The 24,154-nt window shown below is 50.0% G+C and overlaps 1 protein-coding gene across 3 annotated transcripts; it reads left to right on the top strand.

The window, feature by feature from the left end:
* Window positions 1-224: 224 nt before the first annotated feature.
* On the top strand, window positions 225-23,756 carry LOC118769833 (microtubule-associated tumor suppressor 1 homolog A-like). 3 transcript variants are annotated; one of them, XM_036517174.1, is made up of 10 exons: window positions 225-345; window positions 8,998-9,197; window positions 16,381-16,447; window positions 19,543-19,757; window positions 20,510-20,615; window positions 20,797-20,870; window positions 21,290-21,385; window positions 22,209-22,325; window positions 22,686-22,783; window positions 23,251-23,756. In XM_036517174.1, exons 1-10 carry the CDS (start codon window positions 225-227, stop codon window positions 23,456-23,458), a joined length of 1,302 nt encoding a protein of 433 aa, XP_036373067.1. In that variant the 3' UTR covers window positions 23,459-23,756. The 3 variants fall into 3 exon arrangements, with proteins under 3 accessions (XP_036373067.1, XP_036373066.1, XP_036373068.1); XM_036517173.1 differs by having other exon boundaries at window positions 22,206-22,325; XM_036517175.1 differs by lacking the exons at window positions 225-345; window positions 8,998-9,197 and adding an exon at window positions 14,398-14,501 and having other exon boundaries at window positions 22,206-22,325.
* Window positions 23,757-24,154: the final 398 nt, after the last annotated feature.

Here is a 24,154-nt window from a genome sequence, read left to right as displayed (position 1 = left end):
TCTGCAGGGTCTCTGTCCTTGCTTCTGCCGGGTTCTCCCTGCGTTCCTGCCTCCCGTGACTCTGAACGCGAGCTGCTCCGGGCCCACGCCGTACCCGCCAGCTGCTCCCGGCGTGTGGTGGCTCGTCCGGGCTCCTCTCCTCCTATTTTTGGCAGCTCTTTTGGACTCTTTTCTTTTTCCTCCGTTGCTTTAACTCCGCCGGAGGGGGTGTCGGGGGGGGAGAAATGCTATGGTCTCCGAGGACGTCCCTGTCGAACATCCGCGTCAAGCTGACGGCCAAGGGTTTGCTCCGGAACCTGCAGCTGCTGTCGGGATGTGGGAAGAGCACGGTGGAGTTTCACACAGGTCTGTTCCCCCCCGGAACGCCCCCCCCCCCCGCTCGCTGAGGAAAGCAGACATTATTGTCCCGTTTCCTGTGCCCCCAAAGATGGGTCCCACTATTGTCTTCAGCGGCAGTGGCTGTCTTTGGGGAAGGATTTGCATCAGCTCATAGGTTTTGCACACTGTTGCATTGTTTTGAGTTTTGAGAGATCAGAGAGTCTCTCTGCAGCTGAAGAGAAACTCTACGTCAGCACCGGGTGCATTCGCGCCCAGAAGGCACGATTCACGAATCCATAAATAGAATCTGAAAGCAGCTGCCAATCTGGAAATAGAGGGATCTGCACAAATTCAGTTTTCTTTTGGAGGTATTTAACTGTGCGAGTTGAATGGTGATTTCAGAACGTGAGCTTCGGTTACGGTTTGGTGTTTTTGGTGTCCTGGCATCCCTGTCTCGCAGGTTTAGAAACCCACTTTTGGTCGGAGCATGAAATGTTGATGAGGTCAGGCACAATTCTCTGGGTCGAGTCCAAAATATTTACCCGGAGAGAATCCATGGCTGCCTGCAGACATTTCCACAGAACATCTGAGCAGTGCTTACTGTTATTTATAAATGCGTCCCCGTGGTGGGTCATATTTTAAGTTTAGAAGCGTAAGAAATATCATAAAAAATTCATGTTGAATCTGCTCTCATTGAAATGCTTGCTATTTTGATCTCAGTGGTTGTGGGAGGATGTGTTCCAACTGAGCCAGAGGTTAATTTAGAAAATCTGATGGGAAAGTGATGTTGTAGGTGTTTTGCTTTAGTTTTGTTGGTTGGTGTTGATTGTTTGATCTGCAGTAAGGGAATCACCCAGTGAAATGACTGCATGTCAGTCTAGTAATTTACAGGAGTTTAGCAGCCTGGCACATGTTGGCAGGGTAAATGTAATCTGGGCCACTGGGTCTCTCCAGCTGAACGTGATCAGTAGATGCAGAGATTTGTGCCAGTGTGCGATGTTTCTGGGTCAGGAAGGTCACGTGGACATGTCGGAACACATGCAACATGTTGAGAATAAGCTGCATTTTCCCTTTTTTTTAATTTTCTTTTAACATTCATGCTGATACTGTCACCACATGCCTGCATTTAGGTTTCCAAGGAAACAGCTATATGTAAAGCTAAAGCCGTGCCCACAGTGAGGCATGGTGAACAGTGTTGTGGAAATGCCTTTCGAATAGTCCTATAAGGACAGTATAGATTTCCTATGCATTTCTCCCCTGCTGCTTTATGTGTTACCGCTTGTACTACTTACAGTGCAGTTGCTTAGCGGACACAGGTTTCTCTCATCCAGAGTGGCTTATATCGTTTCTGCATTTCGTCCATTTTTACAGATGCATATTTACTCAGGCAGCTCAGGGTAAGTACCTTGCAGTTCCTGGGAATTGAACCCGAAACCTACAGGATACAAACTGTTCCTTACCACCGCACCACACTGCTACTGAATAGTACTGCTTCCGATTCATCTTCCACGCAGCATGTGATGGTTTGAAATGGGTTTTCACTCTGCTAAACGCAGCTGAGAGATAAGTGCGATTGAAGGCTGTATTCCTAGAAACGCACAGTAGTTGCCTTAGTTACCTAAAGATAAACGTACGTATCGAACGGAAGCCCTGTAAGAGTGCTGCGCGGCAGGGGCTGATCTGCGGTGCTGAGATTGCTTTCGGCTCCAGGCCGGCTGAATTGAACGGATTGGCTTTTGGGATTAAGTCACCCCGTTCTCCCGTTCGGCTTTGGGGACTTTCGGTCGGTCGGTGGTGTGTGTAATCTGCAGTGATGGTGTGACTGTGAGGCGGTGAAATTTCGGCAGGTGGGGGGGAACCGTGCTTCTCTGTCTCGTCCGTCACTCAATCGATCTCCATCCACTTTCAAACCCACTGTGTCAACACACTCAGCCTTATCTGTGACACAATCACATTTTAATTACATTTAATCTTATTAATGTCTTATTTTCTTTGGGAAATTGGAAAATTTCTGCAGATTTCTGGAGTTTTTAATTTCTTCATTTTTAGCAAATAAAAACATTTCAGAGCACGGATGCCGTAGCAGTTTGAATGTGTTGATACAGTACCTACCTTCTGTCAACCTCACATTTTTAACAATAGGCTTATGCTAAAACACAGAGATTGGCCTTTGGTGTGGACAATGACTGATATTTGTGACCTCTGCTTTCATAAAAAGCAGGACGCCGTATATATCAAGTGTCTTTCCTTGTTTTGGCATTTCCCATAAACAGGAAGTTCAGGTCATTCCACTGGATAGCGTGTCCTTTTTTGAAAAGCAAAACATTCTCTGCAATCCTGCGTTTATAATACCTGCATAGAGTTGCACTTTTTGTTTTCTTTTTCATATGAATGCGTACCTGTAATTCTATCAGGTTTGTTACACATACCTTAACTACCGGCATCCAAGTCACACTCCAAGCCCCTATCAAATACGTAAGAAAGGCATTTTTATGTGGCCACACTTTCACAGATCAGACGTCATTACCTCCACGTGTCACTCTTCCAGATAAATTTGTGGGCAACAACAGAACTTCAGCAGAAGAGAGCTTCCTGGGGGCTCTGGAGCGGCACAGCCAGTTAAGGCATGTGTTCCGAGCAAGGGCAGAGTCCCGGGTTCGAGTCTGGGGTGTGCCAGTCACTGGCAGTGGTTGGTAGTGAGTAACAGCAGAGCACGATTGGCTTAGTTCCACTGGGGGTAGTGTGGGTTTTGTCAGCCCAGGTCCCCTCATCCCACTGTCCCACAGATAGCCCCTATGGAGATTCACCTACGCTTCAGTTGACGTTTGACCATGATGCATTGTGGGATTTGTTGTGTGAATAAAAATAGGCACTCACTACATGCAAGTCTAGCAGAGGATTGCATTCATTTTGCTTAAGCGCCCCTGTGCAGACACAGAATGGTGTTGTGGAAGGACAAGTTTCAATTATCACCCCTGGCAATTAAAAAAGGATGATAAGGGGGAAAAGCTTAAAGAAAATACTAAAAACAGAAGAAACAGAGATTTCCTGTTTGTGTACTTCCCATTTTTAATTCCACTGATGCAATCAGCCCTGTAGCTGCTGCTGTTTCTGTCTGTGCCTGCTTCCTGCCTGAACAGCCTGGTGGACCCTGCAGCTGTCCGCGTTGGCTCTTGAGGAAGATCATTCAAAAAGCTCTTGGCTTTTTGTGTTTTATGTGAAAAGCCACCCGGTGTGTTTTCAGCGGAGATGGAGCACAGATGCTTTAGATATCCGCCTTTTAAGATTCATTAACGTGGCTCTTCAGGAGAGGCTGAAGCGGAACTAATTACCGGGCCTGTACCTCCCCGGAGTGTCTGTGGCACCTTAAATCTGTCTGCATTGTCCCATCCCAACGCAGGCGGTGCGCGTTATTCAAGGCTGCCCAGAGACATGGCCGAGATAGTGAGGTGTCTGCCTCCCATCATGCATTGCTCTCCAGGGCTCCAAGCCCTGGTGGGACCAGCGCAGACACCCCTCTGAGACTTTAGTTTCCCCCATTCTAAGGCAAGATCGTTGCTGAGGAAAAATGACCCCAACAACTATTGTGGAATGTAGAAACTTGAGGAATTTGTTTTTTTTTCAGTTTGCTTTTGAATGATTTTTGAACTGGTGGACAGATTATGAATTATTCACGGGAAAGCCATTCCCTGTTTTATAAGGTATATTTTCATGTCAGCGTAGGTGGCAGACAGTGTGGAATTTTCCACACACACCTCCGGATACCGCATCACAGAGCACACCTGACTCTGGTCATTAGAGGCCTGTCACATGACCTGCAGGGACCAAAATAGATGCCATTAACTCCGCTGTAAATAGAAAGCATGCGTGTGTGCAGATGAAGAATGCTTTTTTTTCTGGAAAAAGACATCTGGACCAGTGGCTCTAACATTTACACCCGAGAAGGGTTTCCTATGAACTCCAGGTGATGATTAGAAAATAACCATAATAGGAAAAGCGCGGAAATTACAAAATTTAGCAGACTTTTGTAAATCCCGCATAATCCCGCTATGTACGCGTGACTTGTTACAGCCAAAACAAATTACATATCAGATGGTGGTTTATCGTACTAATTGAATAAGATTTCACACTGGATTAGCCTGTTTTTGCAGCATTGGCTACTGTTTGTGTTGTGATTTGGGATGCGGGGGGGTGGGGGTGGGGGGGGGCAGCATCCAGACTGCTGCTGAGCATTCTCTGTTAATTAGACATCGCGTTGCGAGTGGGATTACTGTAATGCAGCTAAATGACAGGGACTCTGGGAAAGCGCTGTTTACACGCTGAAGACTGGATGTAATAAGTCCCCAGGTGAACATCAGGGATCTCAGACGTACGGAGCGTAGAAGCTGACACAGAGCATTTTCACGACGTTTTCACAGCGTTGCGGTAATGTTGCTGCTGTTGCTGATTCTGCCTCACAGTGACATTGTGAGAGTGTTGTGTCTTTGCTTCAGAAAACCTGTGGACTGTTCCACAGCAGGGGAGGGTGCGTGTGTGAGTTGTAGAGTGGGCAAAATCCCCGGTCAAAGCGGGTGACCACAAATGAAGTTAATATGACACCAGAGCTAACCTCGCACTATAGCTAGCCTCACACCAGAGCTAACCTGGGGAAAAAAAGATTGATAAATGACCAGCAGAGGAGAGCAGCCTGTATCTGGAGATATGAAAATATGAGCTTTATTTTTATTATTAGTAGTAGCAGCAGTAATATTGATATTGTTAATGATCCATCAGAGTCTCTGCTTCTGTGCACTGTGTTGCAGCCTCCTTTTAAAGGCCAGTGTTGGTCAGTGTTGACTCTTGGTCAATACTGAATTGCACACATAGCCTGAGAGTATCATATCAGAGCACTCCTATGGTAGAGCATCCCTACTCTCTTTGTCCATGGTTTCCTCAGTCCTCAGTCTGACTCTAGGCTGCAGCATCAGATAAAGAGCCCTTGTACTATAAGGTGCCGCAGTGACACCAAGCTGACCAGCAGGGGGAGCTATACCACCACAGTCCTCAGAAGCAGCATGAGCGTGGTGGTATAAAGACAAAGGAACTCTTTCAGGAGAGCGTGAATGTTATCATCGTTAAAGTCCTGCCCACCACCTGTTTTTATTCATTTGCTCATAACGGATAAACGTGGTTGCATCTCATCCCAAGGGAAGAAGCACATTTTCTGTTCCGTCGAATGTGTTTCTGAATCCTCAATTCGTGGCATGTTTTGCGACTTCTTTGATTTATTGTTAGTTTTAAAATAAGGTAAATTGAAGACAGCTATTAATAGTTATTAATAAACCATATGAAAGCTGTTGTAAACGTAATTGTATCTGTGGTTCCAGCTGAAACCATCAGAGACTCCATGGCCTGAATGAGTCTATCTGTGAAATAAATTAATTTCCCTCCCCTTGCATTTGTGGGGGAGGGTGTGCTCAAAAAAGGCGCTGTGCCAAAATGCTTCTGGATCTCGTATTAATCACACGTCTCTCCTCAGAATACGACACAGACACAGTCTGGGGCTAAACTGCAGTGAAAGGCATTTTCCGTGTGATGCATGGTAGTTAGTGGCTGTCCCCTCATTGGAGGGGTTTTCCTGTCACCTACATTACATTGCATTATTGTCATTTAGCAGATGTTCTCATCCGGAGCAACTTATAGAGGTTATAGCTTTTACATGTTGTTGAACAGCAGCAGTACCCTGGCGGGGAATCGAACCAGCAACCTTATGGTTAGAAGCCCTCCTTGTTACCACTAAGCTGCAGTGCCGTCCCTCTGCCACGTATGTGGTGAACGTACAGGTCTTTGGTGCCATTTCTGTGAGTTTAAGATGGCAAGGTGCTTCTGAACGTATGCTGTTCAGTGGGCATGTATCGTGTTTGAAAATTGAGAATTACTCTCACACACCCGTGCCAGTCATGCACAGAGCTCTGTATGTGCCTAAGTTAAGCAGCAGTGATGACACATGTTAAATAAATATTGATCAGTTGTCACTGTGTTTATTTAGAAGGCAAAGTATCCTGGTTATCATGCAGCCTGTAGTTATCTGAGGGCTCAGTCTGAGTGAAAGCAGATGTTGTTTCAAAAGCAGATTCACTTCTCACATGCTTACAGGGCCTTTCCAAAAATCCTCAAATTGAATTTCATCATAAGCTGTTTCAACATAAGCTAATCCCATAATAATAAAAATAATAATGTCCGAGTGATAGCTGCTACAGTGAGTGCTGTGTTGTGCTTTCCGAAGAGCTGGTGGCAGATAGCTGAAAATTATGCTTTTTGGAGAAGGGGAAATTATTTATTCTTAGCTGATTTGTCTCAATAGAGCTAATTTTTGCTGGCTAGAGCAAAAAGTTACTTGATTCAACCTCCGCGGTCATGTCAGAGTTTAAGAGCAACATTGTTCGTGATAGCCCCAGAGGCTCATCCACGAATGCAGACACCTTGGAATGCGTGAGTGTAACAGCTCTCAGCGTGTCTGTGATTAATGCCGTTCCTGCTACGCACTGCGCATTACAGCGCAGAGTACGATAAGCCCAGAGCTTCTGTTGATCTTAAGGGTGGTTACCACTAAAACGCGAGGATTAGTTTGGACCGAGACGCTGTTTACTCTGGCAGAACGCCCGCGGAGCGGAGTCATTTCGTGAGGTAGATCACCGGTGAATGTCCTGTTGAAGGAGTTTTTGACGGAGCATGCAGGGCCTTCTCTTATCTGGTATAAATGTGTTACCCCTATGTTGAAACCTTGGCCTTTGCCCCTCAGGGAGCTTGAAGCAGGCAGTCAGCTGGATAAGGCTGTAGGCCTTTCGCTTCTGCCTGTATGGAGAACGAGCAGAAAAGAAAAGTGACAAGCAGTGGGGTAACGTGTCCGGACTCAAACCGCTGTGATTGACAGGCCGCGAGCGAACGATGGGGCGGGGCTAGCTCTGGGAGTTTTTCTCGGAAGGCCTCGGGTTGCGTGAGCGCCCGGCCTCGCCCCCAAGGCCGTGTGGTCTGTACTCCAGGCATAAAGCTGTCGGAGAAGCCACACCCTGGAGCTGAGGTTGGTGAGACGACTGTGAGGGGCTCCATGGCGCAGGAGGTGCTGGCCGTCAGCGGCTCGCTGTCTGGGTGTTTGCTGATTCATTGGGTATTATGTGTTTGTTCTGTGCTCTCTGTTCCTGCAGGGTAATCCACGTGTAGATGGCACTTTTAGATGTTTTAGGTGCTTTTAGATGCCATCCATTTATGCAGCTGGATATTCAGGGGACCTCCAGATATCCAGATATTTTGAGGACCATGTGCGAGGGTATAAATGCTGTGTCCCACCTGGGAATCAGACCTGCAACTGTCCTAGCCCAGGGTGTTGCCATGACTGCGCCAGCTGTACCCATACCCCCCCCCCCCCCAGGGTGGGGGATTTCCCTTGACTTAATTATGTGGTCCGTGTGACCAACAGTGCGGTCATGTTGCGTTCCGGTCCATTACAGCATGGGCGTCTCTCTAAATTACCTGGAATGTGGGGATAATGGACGGCGGGCCCAGCCTCCCTCCTCTTCCCCTCTCCTCTCTCATCCCCTCTCTTCCCCCTCATCTCTTCCCCTCTCCTCTCTCATCCCCTCTCACCCCCTCATCTCTTCCCCTCTCCTCTCTCATCCCCTCTCTTTCCCCTCATCTCTTCCCCTCTCTTCCCCCTCATCTCTTCCCCTCTCTTCCCCCTCATCTCTTCCCCTCGCCTCTCTCATCCTCTCTCTTCCCCCTCGTCTCTTTCCCTCTCCTCTCCTCTCACTGGTCCTCCAGATCGAGCCCATTCTGGGCTCATGAGTCACTTGGACACACAGCACTCTCCTCTGTTTGTTGTTGAAATGGAGACACCGCTGAGCCCCAGGGTGGATCCTCGCACCCTCTCTCTCGGACGAGGGCACGGTGACGCCTCTGCTGATCTGCAGGGAGGGCAGGAGAGGGTCGCAGGGGCCGTGATTGAGGGTGTCGTGCTGTCCCGAAGTTTGGCGCTCATTAGCCGATCCTTACGTCATCGGGATGGCTCGCATCCTGTTCGGTCCGCTGACCTCGTCAGCCTATCCACACGCGATAGAAACGAGTGGTTGTTTTCGATTGTGTTGTGCAGCGTGATTGCCTTGGATGTGGCGGTGTCCTCTCCTCTCCCTCGAGACTGAGATAACTTCACACTGCTGAGGGTGAGGCCCGTGTTAATATCCCACATCCTCATTATCCCCAGAAAGGCTAGACCTCTGCATGGAAGTCCAGCATCTTCTCTGTTTCTAAAAAAAAAATAAAAGGAATCACATTACATACTGAACATGGCTCTCAGTCTCTCTCATTTGCTATTGATCGTCCGGAGTGAAGCTCTGGGTTTCCCTTTGATTGTGAGTCTGCGGACAGCAGACGCGGCTTTATGGCTGCTAATAGCAGCGTGTAGGCAGGGTAATGCACTCTGGAGAGTTCTCCAGCTGCATCTCCCTCCGCTGCTCCTCTGACGGGCCGCTAATGCAGTCACCCTCCCCACTCCCCTGCCTGGAGCCGTCCACGGAGCGCTGCGCTCCGGACTGAGCCAAGCTGCGGGAACAGGGCGTGTGGTGTTTTGTTCGTCTCCGCTTGTCCAATCTTGTTTGGCAGCCATGCTGAACGTTTTCCCCACGTTAAACGGACGTTCTCTTGCAGTGGACAAGGCCAAGAAGCGGGCGGGACCCCGGATCCAGCAGCCGGCGCAGGGTAAAGGGGGTCTACCGGCCGCGCCGTCCCGGGACAGGGCCGCCCCGCGGGCCCAGGGCGAGGACGTCCAGCGGCTCAGGAGCCTGCTCGCGGCCGGCGGTCGCAGGTTCGAGGCCGTCGCCGTGGTGATCCAGCACGTCCTCTCTGAGGTAGGAGACCCTCCGTCATTAATCTCTGCTCTGTCGTGTCTTTGCTTTGCTTCAGGGTTAAACTGAGTGTGAAGGTCCGTGCAGTCAGCTGGCCCTGCCGTCTCTCCAGCCTCCCTGCAGGGGAAAGGCACTGCAGTCAGCTGGCCCTGCCGTCTCTCCAGCCTCCCTGCAGGGGGAAGGCACTGCACGCACTGGCCCTGCCGTCTCTCCAGCCTCCCTCCAGGGGAAAGGCACTGCACGCACTGCAACGAAGCCCGTGCTTTCAAAATCAGAAACTCAAAGCTCAACACGTGCTCACGTCTTTTAAAAGAGCTGTACATTGCTCAGTGGATTAGCACACACACACACATGTATGCTTATACACACACACATTTGTGTACATCCCCACTCACACACGCACAGACACACACACACACATGCGTGCTCACACACACACACACACACGTATGTGTACATCCCCACTCACACACACACACACACACACACACACACACACACACACACACACACACACACACACACACTCACACACACACACACGTGCTCACACACGTCCTGCTCTCCGGCTCGTCCCCACCCTGTCCCTGTGTGTTGTTGTGGCGTTGCTAGGCGGCGGGTGTCTGCGCTTCCTCAGGGCTGAAGGCGGCTTGATAAGGGAGCTGAGCAGAGAGAGCTGAGCTCACTGCTGGCCACGCCGGGGAACATTCCCCACGTGCCTTTGTCCTGCTGTGAAAATTAAAACATTGTGCCGTGAAGTAACTGTTTTCGAACCCGAAATTGTGCCGATACCCCCGCGCTGCTCTGGGCAGCGGGTCTGAGGTCTGTTAATGTGTATTGACTTTGGCTGTCACTCTCGGCGTTCCCCACACACAACAAGGCAACTCGAGGTTTGGGCTGCAATCACCACTCACGCCAGGTGGCTATATGACCTGTGCCTGTATGCTACAGCTGGACTTGGGGGGGGGGGGGGGGGGTGTTACAGTGTACCTCACAGATAGAGATTAGACCAGATGGACCTGTGATTGAAATGTCTGTATAGAGGGGTCTCTATCCCGTGTATCACTTAGTTTAACTCAGTGACTAGTGGCATTTATCTATTTTCTTTTGAATTCATTTCTACTGATTTACTAATATGTTTGCTCATCTCTGGCAACTTCCTGTGTGGTCTAACTGGACCTGCTGCTGCAAGTATCCACTTGCAGTTACACACTTCTATAGAGAGCTGTGTGTAAATAATCAGAAATGAATTAGCATCCTGTTATCCGTTGCCAAGTGATGTCACAAAGACATCCTGGACTGCATGCTTCCCACCTCAGATATCTCTCTGTGTAGTCGGTGTTTTTAATTGCTCCTCCGACCTTATCTTTGCGCAAGCCAGTCACTGAGCTGACACAGAGCAGACACGGCTCTCGGGGACAGACGCCGGACGGAGTCAGCTTTTGTGTTTGGGTTTTGGGTCTGCTTGTTATCTTAATCAGCTTGATGTCATCTGGAAGACTGAGAGGATGGATCCAGGGGACATCTCTGGGATAGCTGTGGTGTTTTCACCCCCAGAGACGGCCACCCTCCCCTTTACTTGGAGTTCAGTATCCTCACTGAGGTTCAGTGCGCTAACTCGCACTTTTCGTGGGAGCTCACTAGAGGGCGCTGTAGTTGGCTCCAGGGTTTACCCAGTAAGAGATCTCTCTGCGGCTAAAAAGAGATGGGAGCTTAATGGGGTAAAATTCAGGCACGTAAAGGCTCTTAATGGGAGTGCCAGCCTGCACCAAAATGCATTCCAGCCTCACTCAGTGTGTGGTACTCACTCAATGGTAGTGAGAAACACAAGCTGCCACACACACACCCCTGCATCAGTACAGCTGTGGCCCAGTGCTGGTGCGTTTCCAGCCATTGTCTGAAAGTATGTGTTTGGGCAGCAGCGTAGCATAGTTAAGGTGCAGGACTGGTAACCGAAAGGTTGCTGGGTTGATTCCCCACTGGGGCACTGCTGCTGTACCCTTGGACAAGGAACTTAACCCACAATTGCCTCAGTAAATATCCAGGTGTATAAATGGATAAAACTGTAAAAAAACTGTAACAGATGTAAGTTGCTCTGGATAAGAGCCTCTGCTAAATGTCAGTAGCAAAAGAAGTGAGGTCTGCACCATGGATGAACAGGGAGTGTCCTTGCTCCTGTAATACCTGTGTGTGTGTGTGTGTGTGTGTGTGTGTGTATGCACAAACGCATAACAATACCAACCTTAAACCTGTTTCTTAAAACCATTGGTGAGCTGAAACAGATGTGTGTGTCTTTGTGTGAATGGCTCCAGGCAGAAGTTGCCTGTAACTGCTGACGTAAGACCAGTTTTGCTGTTTAGCTGATAATGGTTGGGGTGAGAATTATGGGTGGGAAATCTGGCCCCAGATCAGCACTGATGGGCCACTTCGCCTGGAGGTGTGTGATTCAGCCTGAGTCACCGTGCTTGTTTTTCGAGTCTGCGAGCAGGACCAGCTCTGAAGAGCATCGGGGGGCTTCAGTATCCCTGATGGGGCTTTGGTTGACTGATAACAGAAACAGAGCTTGTGTTTTTCACTGATACAGAGCGTGAATTTCACACATTCTTTATTCAGCAGTGTGTTTGCAGGAGAAATTCAGTTTAAGTGCAGTGGCTGGCATGGGAATCAAACCTGTAACCTCCTGGTTAAATCACCATTCCTCACTCATTACTACTAAACATCAGCCAGATCTCAAAAGGTTTAATGAGCATATGATGGGGGGGGGGGGGGTGTTCTGTCATTTATTTCTGATACCTTCCCCCGCTGTTTTGTCTGTGGGTTCTGGAATTGGATGGCCTTGAAGGAGGTGGTGCGCTGTGTCAGGGTCACAGCGGAGGAGAGCGCGAGTTGGATCATTACATTATTGGCATTTAGCAGATGCTTTTATCCAGAGGGACTGATATCAGTGACAGGTTTTCTTTTGCCATCCATTCATATAGCTGGATATTTACTGAGGCAATTGTGGGGTAAGTACCTTGCCCAAGGGTACAGCAGCAGTTCCCCAGCGGGGAATCGAACTGGCAACCATTCTGTTCCGAGTCCTGCTCCTTAACCTCAACCACTATGCTACACTGCTGACACTGCCGGATCACGTGATTGGCTCATCGGCCATTTTATGGATGTGTTGGAATGGCGTGTCAAGCAGGAGATTAGAGACCTGCGAGTGAAAGGAAAAACACTGGGCAGCGTTCGCCTACAGTGATATATTCAAATCCGCATGCAAACGCAGGACACTGGGGAGACAGACACAAACGGCCAATCAAGACAAGAGCCTGGAACAGCCTGCTACAGACCGGTGGGGGGATCTTTACTAGTGTGATTATGCCGGTTAAGGCTTTGGAGGGGACAGAGCTCTTGGGAGCGCGTGACCGCGGTTAACATGCTCTTCACACTCGTCATCAGTGAAGGTTGTGACACACTCTGGTGTGTCTCAGAGTGTGGGCTGAGAGGGAAAGGAGGGGTGGGGTTGTTTGTGCCCGTTGCCTGGCCCCACCCCTCAGCTGGTGCGGGGCTTGAGGCACACCATATGCTGGGAGGAACGGTTTTATGCCAAAGCGAGTTGTTTACTTGTGATATCGCCGCTGTGCCCCCTCCACTCGCCTGAGGGGATGCGTGAGGGGTGTGCGTGAGAGGTACTCTCACTGTCTCCAAATGTCTCCATGAAAAAGCCCGGGAGAAAAGGGAATTTAATTTTTTTGGGGGAGCCATAAATATTCTAAAATTACTGTGAGATGATTGGATTATCCCTGGGGGGAGCTTTTGTTCAGGGCCTATAGCTCAGAAACAGCCTTCATTTCTTCATGTCGGCTTTTGATTTTGAAAGAAGATTCAGTCCCCATTTGGAAACGAGCTGCTCTCCTTAACTGGCCGTCCGCGCCTTGGTTACGGAGTCCGGTCGTGAAGGACAACACACGGAGGTCGGCCCTTTGGGACTCCTGTCTTCCCAAACGTACAAACATGTGCCGCAAAACAAAGTTAACTGCTGCAGAACAGGCAGCGTCTGTAACTTATTAGCTGGGGGGGTAGGGGGGAGGGGGGAGGGGCTGGGCTACATCTGTAAAAGGGAACCTGACAGCTGTTACAGGAGGAGCACGGCCCGGGGGCGTGTTCTTACGCATCCTGCAAGCTGTTTGGCCGATGCTGTCAACATTCTTTTGCACATTACCACCCGTCCCCTAACAGAGGGGCATGTGGTTTTCTCCCCTTCTAAGATTACTGTAACTTTTGTTGTGAGGATGTCGATGGCAATCTCAGCTGGCTGAACTCGCTGGAGCAGATTGCATGGTGATCAGGCACGCCTACTGTGATGAGATAACTATGCGCATTCCAGACAATCTAAAAACAATCTCACATTTCAAAGACAGATGCAGTGCTTGCCAAATGATAATTATAAGAGGAATCACCGGTATTTTTTTTATCAGAGAACAGCCCAAGGTGTGTTTTGTATTAAAAAAAATCAATGATATGATATGATATGATATATAATATCATATGATGAGAAATGATATTATGTCATTTGAGATGATATACTACATTATGTCCTATTATGTTACATAATTATATTTTATATTATATTAAGATTACTCATGTGCCCAAACTGAAGAAGGAGGTGGATTTTTGTCAGAAACAGAATTAAGTTAACAGAATTAAAGAATTAAATTAGCACAATTAAAACAGTAAAAAGAATTAAGAAACGTGACCCTGGACAGTTAAAAAGATGACCTTGGCTAACCTTTCCTTCTGAAGCAGGAAATGTGTGGAGACCTGACTCAGGGGGTTACAAGAAATGTGAATTCAGTTAGCAGGTGCTCCAGTGTCTCCTCCTATAAAGACCACCATCACTCTCTCAATGCAAACGTCCGCACAAGTTAAGATAAACGGAGCCTCCATCTCTCTGTAGATCATGTACCGGGCTTCTCCTGCGGTGCCAGTTAAGGAAGGACCACATGATCAGTCTCTTACTAGTCTATTGGTCTTCCTTTCCCACCTCTGCCCGTAACTCTGCCAGGAAAGGCAGCCTAGAGGAATGTGAGCTGCCCCTCTCTTAGGAGGAATACGGTAGGGGGGCCATCCCGGAGGCAGTGGTTGGAGGCAGGCCCTGACGGAGCTGGCTCTGGGGGTGAGCGCCTGGGATGTAGACAGACCAGTTTCGGAGGAGCGCACGTCAGTGCGCCTGGGGAGAAGGGGCTCGATCCCGGGACCATGGGCTGCTCGGGCAGCAAGCCGCACCAAGCGGGTGCCCCTCACGCCCCCCGCGCCAGGAAGAGGGTAAAGGACTCTGCTCTTGGGGGGGGGTGTAGGGGGTGCGGGGGGGGTTTCTGCTGGCGGAGTAGCACACGCTGCAGGTTAAGTGTGGGGTTTCCAGTACTCTGCTCCTTACCCTACTTCACTGTAGTCTGTGGAGAGCAGGCGGGGATGTGTGTGAAGGTGCTCTGCAGCTGAGTGATCTGTGAAGCACGTGGGTCGCGTCTGAGCGCGCTCCATTCCTTCGTCTCACTGGGGGGGGGTTCGGGGGTGTTACGCTGTCTGGAGAAATGTGGGTGCTCTCCCTGTCTCTGAAGATTTCAGGGGTGTTACGCTGTCTGGAGAAATGTGGGTGCTCTCCCTGTCTCTGAAGATTTCAGGGGTATTTATCCTCTGTCTCTATGGAAAGATTTGAGGAGTTTATTCTAAGTGTGTGTGGACAGAGTCGATAGGTGTGTGTTGAATGTATTCTATGAGTTGTTGGGTGTACATTGTGTGTGTGCTATGTGTCTGTGGGTAGAGTTGTTGGGTTTGTGTGGAGTACGTATGATATGTCTGGATAGAGCTGAGGAGTGCGTTTTATCTCTGTAGGAAGAGTTGAGAGGAGTTATATAGTGCATGGAAACAGCTAGGAGTTCTCCACTCCTAAAGCGTTAGAGCAGGACTAGATTTCAGCACTCTGTCTGAGAGCAATGCGTTAGCAGAGTGTGTGTGTTAGCGGAGCGTGTGTGTTAGCGGAGCGTGTGCGTTAGCAGAGCGTGTGCTGGACCCCCCCCCTCCTCGGTCCCGCTCGCACCTGTGTTTTGTACACTCTTTTGATCGGGGCGTAGCGGTGCCTCCGGTCGCGCTGCGGGTACGGCGCAGCCTCGGGGCGCGTGAGCAAGCCGCCCGTCCCTCTCACGGCATCACGTGGCACAGGAGATGTGCAGGGCTCTATTTGTTTCCTAATAATGTCTGGAATCTTGCGGGCTGCAGTGTTCCTATTTAACACCGTGAAGCAAACGCTGACCTGGGGCAAGTGGCCATGAGCTTTAGTGGGGAAGAAACTGTCAGACAGCATGTAATTCTCTGATCCCGGATCAGTTTAAACCAAATGAAAAACATGTGCCTACCGGATAAAAGTGTGCATATATTTTTAGTGATAGGTGGTGTGCTTTAACCTTCGTATGCGTTGTTTGCTTCTGTTCAGGGTGAAGAAGGTGTGGTTGCGAAATGTATAATCAGTGTGATTACTGACGAGGGACAATCCCGCAAAAACAAATTTTCACAATCTTGTTAGACTGTCGTAAATATGAACATTGTGGGAATAATGTTCCCTGGAGTCTTGGTGTTAGAAAATGTCTTGTGAGAGTTCCATTGTTTGCAGACACAGCACAAGTCTTGTTTCAATATTTTTCTCCCTATGACAATGTTTGTTAAGAAAATATGTGTAATCTCAATTCCGACTCTCCTTTGTCTCTCTCTCCCTCTCCCTGTCCTTCCCTATCCCTCTCGCTCTCTCACCCTCTGTCCCTCCCTATCCCTCGTTTCCCTTTCTTTCTCTCTCTCTCTCTTCCCCATCCCTTTCTCTGGTTCCCTCTCTCTCTCTTCCCCCTGCTACCTCTCTCTTTCTCCCTCTCCTTCTCTCCCTCTCTCTTTTTATCACTCCATTTCTCTCTCTCTCTCTCTCTCTCCTTTCCCTCTCTCTCTCCCTCTCTTTCTGCCTCTCCTTCTCTGCCTCTCCCCCTTTCACTTTCTCTCACTCCCCCTTCCCTACCTCTCTCTCTCTCTCTCTCTCTCTCTCTCTCTCTTTCCCTGACTCTCTCTCTATCTCTCTCTCCGTCTCTTTCCCTGTCTCTCCCTCCGTCTTTCTCTCTCTCCCTCTCTCTCTGTCTCTCTGTCTCTCTCTCTCTCTCTCTCGCAGCGGGACAAGGCCCTGAAGCAATGCTCGGAGCTTTCCCAGGAACTGGTGACCCTGCGGGAGGAGTTGGGTAAGGACAGAGCCATCAAACCCCACAGGGGCCATCGTTTCCCCACTGCACAGCCTAGCGCATGCCCACTCTGCTGCATTCTTACCCATGCAATACCAAGGGCCAGTGTGGCATGCTGTTAACCAGGAAACAGTAGACCCTTAACCTGATTGGCTCCTTTAGTAAATACCTCGCCATGTGATTGGACGGCATGGAAAAAATGCTCTGTAGCCTGCCTTGGATGAGCTCGTCTCCCGAGCACGTAAACATCGTAAAAGACGTGAATAAGATTAAAAATGTAGTCTAATAGTCATGGGTGTGTGAGGCAGAAAAGGCCTGTTTGTCAGGGTGGGCATGACAGAAGTTCAAAGCGGAGCTGTTATTGTGTCTGAGCACTTTAAATCCTCCATGTTCATGTGTGCGGCATGCACATCACAACCGTGTCGTGTGTGTGTACCGGGAAAGCTCTAATGCCAGTCCGCTCTGAGGCTAATTGCGGTTATTTGCTGCTGAATGCTGGAGTCACACGCTGAATGAGGAACGGGATGTGCTGAGTTTGGCCTGAGCGTACGCTGAGCGCAAAATTCTCTGCGCTGCTGATTGATTCATTCCGTCTATGTTTTTTTTTCGACCAATGGGAACGTGACATATCACTGCCGGACCCGGGAGGTGAATTTCATTGGCCCAACGGTTTGACTCGGGTTTGGGAGCACTCGGGATTTCATACTCCCTTGGGGAAACTAAAGATGGTGAAACTGATCCAGGGTCAGTGGCAGGCTGGGCAGAGCAAGGCTGCCATGCATTATAACTGGGGACATTGCGTGTTTGAGACAAGGCCGCTGATCCAGAAACAGCCTTGATCCCCTTTGATATCCTAACACGACAGTACTGCATTGGTAGATGTTAGGTGCTATTCTTGAGGCATGCCTCTTCACACAGAAGTGGCAGTGTTTAGGAGAGTTACTCCTCGCAGTCTTAAATCCAGGTACAGCTTCCGGACGAGCCAACGCCGTCCTTCCTCATTCCTCACGATGATTGAGGCCCGTCCCACAATGCACCGTGGTTTTGCTGATGTGTGGGGTGAGGGAGGAGATTTGGTAACCACGGTGAGGGGGCGTTCCTCCACCCTCACACAACGGAGCCAAACGCCTTTGCCGGAGTCTCCAAGCGATGATGTCAGGAGGAGGTGTTTGTAGAGCTCTGGCAGGTTGGCAGGGACCCCCAGCTGATGTGTAAAGAAGGGCGGGTTTCGGTTCTGCCGAGGTTCAGTTCTGCCTGCGGTTCTGTCTGTGTTGCCTAGGCCGTGTACTCTCACTGTTCTGCCGAAGAGTAGGCTGAGGTCTAGCTGGAGGCTGGAGCTGGAACCACAGAGGCCTCCAGCCACACACTGTCGCATGCCAGAGCTGCCGTAATGGTTGTAATCAATGAATGCGTGAGAAACGATTGGCGTGATCGGCCTGCGACGAGACCTCGAGCTCCACCCTGCAGCCAGCTTCACTCGTGAGGGAGCTTCAGGCCTGTGGCAGGAATTCACCCACCCTGCCCCTCGGGATCGAGTTTTCCTGGAAGGGTCCTGTGACCTTTGACCTCTCGTACACATGCTGGTGGAATGCAGGCCCCCGCCACTATGTTGTGATATAGTACTCCACCCTCTCTGCCTCTCTCCCTCTCTCTCTTTCCCTCTCTCTTTCTCCCCCACCCCTCCCTCTTTCCCTCTATCTCCCTCTCTCTCTCACTCTTTTCCTTTCTCTCTCTCTCTCTCTCTCTCTCTCTCACTCATTTCCTTTGTCTCTCTCTCCCTCTCTCTCTTTATCTCTCTCTCCCTCTCTCTCTCTCTCTCTCTCACACTCTTTTCCTTTGTCTCTCTCTCTCACCAGCCTTCAAGTGCACCACCTGCTATCTTCCACAGGAATTTAAACCATTCCAGACAGAGCAGCCCATAGACCTCAGACGGGGCGAGTGTGCAGGGTCAGGGTTAGAGTGGGAGTCCTCCTCAGTGCCTCACGCCGCTGTGTCAGACGCTCAGACAGCTCTGCTCAGACTCCTACGTTATCCTCACATTCCGCACGTGTTCCACGCTATTAGAGCGCCTTGCGGCCACGGCGTCTTCGGCGCTGACCCCCTTTAAGCGGGAACGGCGTGATTTTTCGGAGTGAGAGAGCAGCCCCGTGTCACCAGCTGCTGACCAGGGAATATTTCCATCCCGGCGTGATTGTGTTTAGCTCGGCAGACTCCCGCAGGTCCTGCAGTGTGAATGGGGCACACACGGGGCTTTGTGTGCCGTCGTGTTTTTGAGGATGGCTGGGCTGATTGAATTAGCTCTCGGCGTCCCCGGACTCCAGCGGGCTGTGGTTCCGCTCACAGGCCTCCTTACAGCTGCACTGTCTTCACCCAGCATGTGCTGACATGTCTGAACCACATCATGTGACATAACCATATTCATGTCTCAGTGTATTATTATTATTATTATTATGCTTCATAATCTGCCTGATTATCTTGATGATCATAGCTAAGGTATCCCTTTGAATAATGCAGGTTAGGAACTCTGCTCAAAGGCTGAACAGGAGTCCTTAATCTTGTGGTTACAAATCCTACCCACTATGCCACAAAGCCACCCAAAGTTTTTTTCAAGAGTATATCTGCTACAGGTGTTTACCTTTGTTTGTGTGTGTGTGTGTGTGTGTGTGTGTGTGTGTGTGCGTGTGTGCGTGCGTGTGTGCGTGTGTGTATGTGTGTGTGTGTGTGTGTGCGTGCGTGCATGCGTGTGTGTATGTGTGTGTGTGTGTGTGCGTGTGTGCGTGCGTGTGTGTGTGTGTGCGTGTGTGCGTGCGTGTGTGTATGTGTGTGTGTGTGTGTGCGTGCGTGCATGCGTGTGTGTATGTGTGTGTGTGTGTGTGCGTGTGTGCGTGCGTGTGTGTATGTGTGTGTGTGTGTGTGCGTGTGTGTGTGTGTGTGTGTGTGTGTGTGTGTGCGTGTGTGTGTGTGTGTGTGTGTGTGTGTGCGTGCGTGCGCGTGCGTGCGTGTGCGTGTGTGTGTGTGCGTGTGTGTGTGTATGTGTGTGTGTGTGCGTGCATGCGTGCGTGCGTGCGCGTGCGTGTGTGTGTGTGTGCGTGCAGTGTCCTCGGCCGCCTCCTGCCAGCAGCTGGAGAAGGAGAAGGACGAGCTGCGCTCCGTGTTCGAGGGGGTGCTGCAGAAGGCGCAGCAGCAGCACCAGAATGCGCTGGCCGAGCTGGAGGAGCAGCTGAGCGAGTTCTACTCCGCCGAGTGGGACAAGGTGCATCAGGCCTACCAGCAGGAGGCGGACAGGTGCCGGAGCCAGGCGCAGCAGCAGGTGAGTCTGAGAGCCCACATCCTGCAGCAGGTGACCCCGGCTCCGCCCGGGAAGAGCCTCACGTCCTGCAGCAGGTGACCCCGGCTCCGCCCGGGAAGAGCCTCACGTCCTGCAGCAGGTGACCCCGGCTCCGCCCGGGAAGAGCCCCACGTCCTGCAGCAGGTGACCCCGGCTCCGCCCGGGAAGAGCCTCATGTCCTGCAGCAGGTGACCCCGGCCACGCCCGGGAAGAGCCCCACGTCCTGCAGTTCTCTGTCTGCATAGAACAGTGGCCCTCGTTCACTATCCAGAGCAAAGCTTTTAACTGAATTATTCGCTCGCAACGAATGGCAATGGCCATTTACCAGCTTAGCACCAGCTTACACATTTCTCCAGATCGTCCTCGTGGATGATCTTGGTCAACAGCGGTCTTCTGAAACACGGCCTGTGTTTGGCAATAAGAAAACACAAACATGTTTCATTGATCAAGATGTGTATCTGGTTCCCTGTGAGCTGGGACTTCTTTACATTTAGGTTTTTATCTTGCTGAGTTTTGCCAGATACAGTCTGACCTGTAGATGGAACTGAGATTAATTTTCAGGAAAACTGATCATTTTCTCACTGTGGTGAAAACTGGAGGTTCGTATGGTTTTTCATATGGTACTAAACCATCCACATGTCTTACAGCTGCAGTTGTAACCGGTCCAGAGCACAGATCCAACAGGTAAAGGCCGCTGTTCATTTCCCTGAAACCTTTTTTTTCCTCTCATGCAGATAAATGACTTGAGGTCCAAACATGAGGCTTTGGAAAAGGAAGTGAGGTCCAGGCACACTGAGGAGATGGAGTCTTTCAGACAGCAGTATGAGGCATCATTGGAAGGTTAGTTATGGATTTTGGCTGCCGTATTATCTGTCGTAAGTAAGTCGCCCCGGTTGAGGAACTGCCTTTGTATTGGAAAGCTGATAACCTCACATTCCTTAGCTGAAGTAAAGCAGAAACGCAGCTGTTTTTGAGAGATTGTGTCAGAACCAAATGACACCATCTGTGTTTTATCTTTCAGAGCTGAGGAACTCCCACGAGCAGGAGCGGCAAGATCTGACCAAAACGCTGACAGAAACAGAAGCCACGTTATCTGTAAGATAATTTATCTGTAATAAAGCGCACCTCTGTGGCACAGAAATACCACAAGGTGCAGCTTAACGTACCATTGCACCATATAGGCTGGTGCAGAGCGGCAGTGTAGTACAGTACTAAGGTGCAGGGCTTCTAACCAAAAGGCTGCCGGTTCGATTCCACACTGGAGCACTGCTGCTGTGCCCTTGGGCAAGGTACTTAACCCAGAAAAGCCTCAGTAAATGTCCAGCTGTATAAATGGATAACATGTAAAAGCTATAACATATGTAAGTCACTCTGGATAACAGCATCTGCTAAATGACAATAATGTAATGTAATAGTGGTGATTTCACATCCCATCACAAAAAGCTGTCGCACCATGTGAATCGTCTGTGCTGGTAGCTGGCAAGACCTGTGAGCAGATCCAATATCCTTAACAGGAGCAGATAGAAGAGCTTACGAGGAAGAACAAGGCTCTAAACGAGAAGCTAAAGGCTGAAGAGGAACACAGACGGCTTCTGAGGCAAAAAAGCCAGGTAACGCCACCGCTAACGCTGCAGACGGTAACAGATGATAGCGCAGATTTCCTGTATTACGACTTGGCTGTTGTGTTCCTTCCATATTCCTTACTTCTTTGTCTAGGAGGTTCCAGCTGGTAAAAGGAGTTTCCAGTTTCCCAGTAGTGATTTCTGCATTGCTCTGTTAGCTATGGGTACTCTGTTTTGGACCACGCCCCTTTGAGAATGTTGATAACGAGCCAGCGAATCACAACAATTAGTGCTTCAGCAATGGCAGAGCCAGACCTTACAATGTAAAGCTCAACGAGCTGAATATCTGGTCTGTATAAAATCATAATATTTATCTGCATGGCGTCCTCCACATGTTTAAGTGGTGTCACATACGGGTCTAAGAGGTTTAAGCATGCAGTTTAAAACAAATGGCTCATGTGATATGGAGTGTCAGATGCCCTCTGCTGGATGGTGGAGGAACTGCAGTGAATGTGTCTTGAAATCCAAGATCACCTTCACAGACGTAAACCTGTTCATTTACCTGCTGTGAACCGAACACGCATGCGATTCCAACTCACCCCCACTGGTTTATCCTCAGAGTGTAAACAACAATTTGTGTGTTGACAATTCGAATCAGAAATGAACCTGTCTGTGTGTTTGTGTGTGTGTGTGTGTGTGTGTGTGTGTGTGTGCCTGTGCATGTGCGTGTGCGTGTGTGTGTGTGTGTGCGTGTGTGTGTGTGTGTGTGTGCCTGTGCCTCTGCCTGTGTGTGTGTGTGTGTGCCTCTGCCTGTGCGTGTGCGTGCGTGTGTGTGCGTGTGTGTGTGTGTGTGTGGCCGTGTCCCCAGCAGAAGGACCCCCACACGCTGTATCTGGAGCAGGAGCTGGACAGTCTGAAGGTGGTGCTGGAGATGAAGAACTCGGAGCTGCACCAGCAGAGCAAGAAGCTGATGGAGCTGGAGACTCTGGTGAGGAACTGCACAGACAGGGGGCGCTGTTACACAGGAGATAACAGCGTTCACGGCCTCGGGTGGACAACATACAGCACTAAATATCCATAAAGTTTGGCTGTAGACGGTGACAAAGCTGCAACACCTTCACTGAGTTCTGAGCCATTAAAAGTCGCGCTTACTTCTGCTTTAGAACGAAACATGTTTTTCAGGATAGCTCCGTCTCGAGCTTAAACACTTAGAGGTTTGGCTTGAAAACAGGAATGCTGAGTAAATATGCCCGGGAGGCTGGAGCGGAGAGGTGAGAGGTTTGTAAGGTCTGTGTGTGTGATGAGGAAGAGGGCTGGGTGAGACGCGTCCCCTCGTTTTGCCGTGCAGATGGAGGCCAACATGAAGCTGGACGGGGACCTAAAGAAGAGCCAGCAGGAGAACGAGGACCTACGCGCCCGGCTGGAGGAGCACACCGCCCTGCACAGGTACCGAACCCCAGCCCAAAGCCGAACCCCTCACCTGCAGGGCTGTCCGCCACCCGCCCCACCACCCGCCCCAGCGCCAGACTGTCTCACGTGACAGGCAGCTATGGCTTCTCTCACACGCAATGAATACTGGCGTTTGCATAACTGTGTGTAAACATGTATGTATGTGTGTGATTGTGTGTGTGTGTGTGTGTGTGTATACATTAACATTCCTGTCTGAGTGTGTGAGTATGTCTGTGTGTGTCTGTGTGCATGTGGGTATGTTTGTATGTAAACATGCCTGTGTGTGTGTGTGTGTGTGTGTGTGTGATTGTGTGTGTGTGTGTGTGTGTGTGATTGTGTGTGACTGTGTGTGTGTGTGTGTGATTGTGTGTGACTGTGTGTGTGTGTGATTGTGTATGTGTGTATGTAAACATCTGTGTGTGTTTTTCATCTTTTCATTTCCTTCTCCTTGCTCTTGGTTTCAGGCAACTGTCCACAGAGCAGGCCGTGCTGCAGCAGACCATCCAGAAGGAGTCCAAAATGAACAATCGCCTCTCCCTGCAGAACGAGGAACTCCTGTGGAAACTTCACAACGGAGACATCTGGGGCCCCCGAAAACTGCCCCCCTCCCCGCCCTTCCAGCCCACCCGCAGCTCAGGGTCCTTCTCCGGCACCCCGCTTTCATCCAACTAACCCCCCCCCCCCAGCACCCCCCCGACATGCAACCCCGCAGCGGGTACCCGGAGGAGGTGCGTCTCTGAACGGGATGCTCTCTCTCTGCTGGCATTTGTAAAAAGGAAACGGTTGTAAAGACGTTGCTAAAGACGATAACTGCACGGACGCACTTCCCGAGCAAGGCCGGCCTTGTTCTCCGCCCTTCCTCTCGTCCACTATCGGAGGAAAGAACGGAAATCTCAGGACGTGAGGATAACTTCTCACCAAAATCGTGACTCATCCGCTCTTTTTTTTCCTGTCTTTTTTTGGGGGGGGGGGGGGGGGGGGTTGGTGCACTGGGCTTATTGGAGCAGCTGTGGGTCTGGGGGGCATGTTATCGATCTCCTGACAGAGGCGGGAGCAGGACTGATTTTTTTATTTTTTTGCATTTAGAAAATCCAAAATGCAAACACCAGTCTCAGAGCTGATGAATCTGCTGTGTATGCTCAGATGCTGTTAGCACTTTACTTTACAGCCCTGATAAAACACTTCATTTCAGTGGATCTGTTACCGTGCGCTCTGTACCTCTGTAACAGTCCATGCGTCCAGGGGGAAGTTCAGGTAACCGCGGTAATGTTGAGGCGCCATTACAACGCTAGTACCCCTTCATATGAACTCATACGGAGCTGTAAAGTAAAGTGCAGCCCCTGACACTATCGGTTTGTGTTTCTGTGT

Source organism: Megalops cyprinoides, chromosome 22 (assembly GCF_013368585.1).
Source record: "Megalops cyprinoides isolate fMegCyp1 chromosome 22, fMegCyp1.pri, whole genome shotgun sequence".
NCBI classification, from domain to species: domain Eukaryota; kingdom Metazoa; phylum Chordata; class Actinopteri; order Elopiformes; family Megalopidae; genus Megalops; species Megalops cyprinoides.
The sequence above is the reverse complement of the archived record's forward strand: the minus strand, read 5'-3'. Positions and strand labels throughout refer to the sequence as shown.

What these genes read in the sequence shown, in the direction of transcription:
- LOC118769833 (XM_036517173.1), top strand. Translation starts at nt 225, where the DNA reads ATGCTATGGTCTCCGAGGACGTCCCTGTCGAACATCCGCGTCAAGCTG. An exon ending in AAACAGAAGCCACGTTATCT is followed by an intron (nt 20,871 to 21,289) that starts GTAAGATAATTT and finishes TATCCTTAACAG; the next exon opens with GAGCAGATAGAAGAGCTTAC. An exon ending in TGATGGAGCTGGAGACTCTG is followed by an intron (nt 22,326 to 22,685) that starts GTGAGGAACTGC and finishes TTTGCCGTGCAG; the next exon opens with ATGGAGGCCAACATGAAGCT.